This window comes from Centroberyx affinis, unplaced genomic scaffold (genome assembly GCF_046629955.1).
Source record: "Centroberyx affinis isolate AG114_WGS23_722 - 3 ecotype Tasmania unplaced genomic scaffold, CSIRO-AGI_Caff_v1 ptg002512l_1, whole genome shotgun sequence".
Classification (NCBI taxonomy): domain Eukaryota; kingdom Metazoa; phylum Chordata; class Actinopteri; order Beryciformes; family Berycidae; genus Centroberyx; species Centroberyx affinis.
In genome coordinates this window covers 55,001-60,000 of record NW_027280734.1, presented here as the reverse complement: position 1 = coordinate 60,000, position 5,000 = coordinate 55,001, and the positions used below count along the sequence as shown (strand labels likewise).

Genomic DNA, 5,000 nt, shown 5'->3' with positions numbered 1-5,000 from the left:
TCTTTCAGATCTATTTTTCTTTTAGATCGATTTGTGAGAGATTTGAATTAGTATTTGCTTTTTCTCATTAATTTAGACAACAAAATTGTGTATCATAATAACTTTATATCATTATTTCTTCACAATATGATTCTATTGATAGGTAATTAACGATAACTTTGAATTAGCCCAGCCCCATTTCTATGTCTACACAATTTCCTTATGACACAACATGAAAAAAATATATTTCATTGCAACCATTAAACCTTTTTGTTGTTCAATGTTCCCAATGATGTAACAGTGTAAAATGTTCTGTCTCTCCTCATGTAAGCAGTTAGTTGAGTTATAGATTCAGGGGAGTGAGTGTGTGTGTGTGTGTGTGAGAGAGGGAGAAGAGTGTGTGTGTGGGGGACAGGGTAGGTGTAGTTAGGAGTGTGTGAACATACAGACAGACAGACAAGCAAGCATACACTCACACACACAAATAAGATAAGACAAGTGACAAACAAACATGAAGGAGACGCACAGAAAAGGACACACACACACACACACACACACACACACACACACACACACGGTGACAGTGCAGGGTCATACCATGTTAGAGTGGGGTTGCAGAACGAGGCGAGCCTGTTTCCTCCTCTGCTTTCTGTAGTAGTTCTCAAACACGTCACGCAAACCCTAGAAGACATCAACTACAGGTAAGAATGGATGGATGGATGAATGAATGAAAGAATAGACAGGATACAGTATCTGCAGGTTTCAGAAACCCAAATGAAAGACTTTCTAAGACCGATTAATGGTACCTGGAATTGGGTTTAAGACTAAATTAACAACCAAAACAAAGCTGGTTCAAAGCTGATTAAACATAGCTGAACATACTGTAGCTAATGAATGTCCCAAAACTATAAATGGGCAGTATGAGAAAAAGGACACTTGGAAATGAATTGTTGAGACCAATATGGGTGTTTGAAGGTTTGTATTGAAGCTGCCAGTAGCCGATATTTGCACTGATGTTCAGCATCTTTTCATTTTTCAATTTTCATGCAGAAAAAACACAAGTATTCAGTGTTTCCCACATAATTTCACTCTCGTCAGGGTGGAAAAGCCTCTGAAACAGCATTTTAGATCATCACTTAGACACTAAAACTCTCCATTGAAACACAGACTAATGAAATTCTTTTATAAAAAATATTACTGAACAATTAAATGGATAAATACAATGTGTCTTTACACATGATAAACTTTATAAGTAACTCTAATCCCAGGTTATAGACTGTTTGTAGCTGTGGCCAGGACCCTCCATTAGATCGGTAGTGGACGACTTGGACTAACTTGCCGATATCCAACATTTGCCTCTATGTCTTGTCTTGGAGACATGATATCCAGTTATGTTGATCAATATCATATGCAACAAAAAAACAAGCATGTTTGGCACACTGGATAAATGCTGTTCTGTATTTATCTAAGACTGGACATGCATATGGGTCAAACTTATTTTGATTATAATTAACTGTAAGTACAAGTAATGGAACACAACATAAGAAAATAAAACTGACACAACTGCCGGTTGCGTTCACATCTTTTGGTGAAAGACGTCACAACTCAAAACCTTTCCAACTGCCGTGAATAAAGATCACCAAATGTAGAAAATCTGTCAATACCACTAAGACTGAAGACCTCTAATAACTGTATTTAAGACATTTTAACACTATGTAAGACTGTCTGACTTGCGGGTCCAGCAGATACCCTGGGATAGGAAAATAGGATGAGCCATAACCGACCGTCCTTATAGTTGCTTCCAAATATTGTTGCATTTGAATCAATCCCATATTTCCATGCAATACCTAACCAATTGGCACCGATACCACTTTAATATCAATGGGAAACATTAATACAACGTCCAAACTGTGAGGCAGCACTTCATCATCGACATTAGAGGGCGGGCAGCCAGATGTCACAGGCTGTTTGAGGCCGTCATTGTTTTTAATGGAGGAAGGTTTTAATGAGGTAGAAAGCCAAGGTTTAGGTTTAGAACCGCTGGGTGGAAGAGTTGAGATAGGGTCACATGAGAGAGCGAGAGAGAGAGAGAGAGAGAGAGAGATTTGCTGTTCAGGTTTGGCTGGCGTCATTGGTCAGACATCAAACTAAACATATCTGGGACCTATCTCTCCTTTTCCCTCTCTCTCTTTCTTTCTCTCTCTCTCCCTCTCTCTCTCTCTCACACACACACACACACACACACACAGTATCAGCTCTCTGAACTTGACCACCTTCCATTAAACAGAAGCTTGTCTCTTCTGGTCTATCTGGAGCCCAGACCAGGGCCCCACAGTCCTCGGCCTGCCCAGAGATAAGGCACCAGAGCTGGGGAGATAACCTGGCTCGCCCCCTTACCTACCGACCAGACCTCCACAAGCACAAACATATCTACACTGCTGACCACTGGGCTCTATCACTGAGATTATATGTGTGTGTGTGTGTGTTTTGACCTCAACCCACTATCACCATGATAGGAGGTAGATAGAGGAATATAAAAGAGACATTATGTCAGTTTAACAGACACTCCACTGTGTCTATTAACTTTGAAGTTAACCCCAGAATCTTTATGTCAATTTATTTTACAATGTAAATCAAGCTTAAAGCTATAATCTGGTATAGTGCATCAAATGGCAACATTTATGTTTTAACTGTACATTGTCCCTTTTAAATAAATTTTAAAAAAAAAAAAAAATTGAAGGAGAACACAATGTAAAGGTACACTAGGCAAGATTTAAAATTAGATTTAGAATAGAGAATAGAATAGAAAATAGAATCACAAAGTAGTGCTGCAACAGAGAAGAGCACCTCATCTTCACTGTACATTCTCCCTATTTGTCCAAATGAAATTCTGGTGTCTGGTTTGGTCACTGGCGGGAAATATTCTTGCCGCAGTGAGACACAAAACTGTCTCCTAATCCAGTGGTTCTCAACGTGGGGTCCGGGGACCACCAGGGGTCCCTGAGGGGGTTCCAGGGGGTGCCCCAGCAAACTGGGGAATTGTTAAACTTCACCATTATTTACATTTAGAAGAAGTTAACCCAATCGGAGAATGTAGAAGAACAACTGTTTTGATCATACTTTCTCTGTTATCTCTCTACCTACAACACAGACAGTCATGGAGTTCTGGAAAAAATCATATCTGACAATAAAAATGTTCTCAGATTTGGGTCCGAGAGACAAAATCTCATCAAATGGGGGTCTGTGGCCCTAATGTGGACTAAATTAGGGGTCCTTGATATGAAAAAGGTTGAGAATCACTGTCCTAATCAACAGTTTGTAAAAAAGAGCCATTCTCCAGACAATAATGAAGGCACACCTTGTTAAAGAGAAAAACATATTTAAAAAGACCTAATGCCTTTTTGCCCCTCCAGCTATCATAAGATCCAATGGGTCAGTTTGCTTTGAAGTCCTGAGTTCACCATGTTCATTATTCCCCGGTTTGACCCTCAACTCGAACAATGGCTATTCAAAATAAATCACAAAGATACAAACACGACAATTACGGCCGCGTGTTAAAAATACGGATCTCACAGGTCTGGATGAAGGTGACACAACTCTGCTCTCTAATTCTTTAATCTTAACCTCTGCCAAACAATGTCTATTGAAAAAAGACATCACACAGATACAAACACGGCAATAAACGCGGAGGTTAGACATCTGAACCTCGGCGGTCTGGATGTGTTTTGGAAGTGTGTTTTGTTTGATGTCGTGCTGACGAATCTGTGTTCTTTAATTCTTTAATTCCCAGTCTGACCCTCAGCTGAACAATGTCTATTGAACAGACAGCCGGCGGGCCAGCGGCCATGACCTGCCCACTGTACAGTAACACACTCCCAGAGAGAGGGGGCAGAGGTGAAGAGAGGGCTGCAGAGAGGGGTGAGAGAGTGAGTGTGTGTGTGTGTGTGTGTGTGAGCGTGTGGGTGTGTGACCTCTGTTAACTCTAAGGCAATGAGACGTGCAGAGAGAGAAATACAGAAAGAAAAGAAAGAAAAGAAAGGCAAAGAAAGACAGAAAGAAAGAAAGAGTGGAAAACAAAGAAAGAGAATCAAAGTTGAAAGAAAGAGAAAGAAAGAAAGGAAGAAAGACAGAAAGAAAGGAAGACAGAAAGAAAGAAAGAAAGAAAGAAAGAAAAAGTAGAAAACAAAAAAGAAAAAGAAGAGCAGAAAGAGAATCAAAGTTGAAAGAAAGAGAAAGAAAGAGAAAGACAGAAAGAAAGAAAGAAAGAAAGAATGACAAAAAGAAAGACAAAAAGAAAGAAAGAAAGAAAGAAAGACAAAAAGAAAGAAAGAAAAACAGAAAGAGGGAGTAGAAGTAGAAAAAAGAAACAAACATACAAACAAACAAACAAACAAAGAAGAGCAGAGAGACTCAAAGTTCCAAGAAAGAGAAAGAAAGAAAGAAAGAAAGAAAGAAAGAAAGACAGACAGACAGAGGGAGTCAAAGTTGAAAGAAAGAAAGAAAGAAAGAAAGAAAGAAAGAAAGAAAGAAAGAGCAGAAAGAGAGACTCAAAGTTGAAAGAAAGATAAAGAAAGGGAAAGAAAGAAAGAAAGAAAGAAGAGCAGAAAGAGGGAGTCAAAGTTGAAAAAAACAAACATACAAACAAATAAACAAAGAAAGAAGAGCAGAAAGAGACTCAAAGTTGCAAGAAAGATAGAAAGAAATAAAAAAAAAAGTGGAAAAGAAGAAAGAAACAAACCAAAACGAGGGAAAGAAAAAGACAGAGAGAGAGGAAGACAGACTGTCTATCAGCCCAGTATCTGCAGTGTGTCCTGGACTGGTCCAGTCTGCCAGCCCAGTCTGCCCAGTCTGCCCAGTCTGCCCCTCCATCACCACCAGCTCTGCTCTGCTCAATGTTGGGCGTCATGCCTGTGTTTACATTGATCCCAACTCTGTGTGTGTGTGTGTGTGTGTGTGTGTGTGTGTGTGTGTGTGTGTGTGTGTGTGTGTGTGAGTGTGTGTCTCTGTCTGTGTGTGTGTGT

General features: G+C 39.7%; 1 protein-coding gene across 1 annotated transcript in view; it reads right to left on the bottom strand.

Moving 5' to 3' along the window:
• LOC139656689 (exocyst complex component 6B-like) overlaps positions 1 to 5,000 on the bottom strand; it is a gene marked incomplete at its 3' end in the record, with an annotated part of 56,663 nt that overhangs the window by 16,089 nt on the left and 35,574 nt on the right. Inside the window, exon 9 of the mRNA XM_071534297.1 lies at positions 577 to 660. Coding sequence (XP_071390398.1) covers positions 577 to 660 — 84 coding nt within the window. The remainder of the gene's footprint in view (positions 1 to 576; positions 661 to 5,000) is intronic.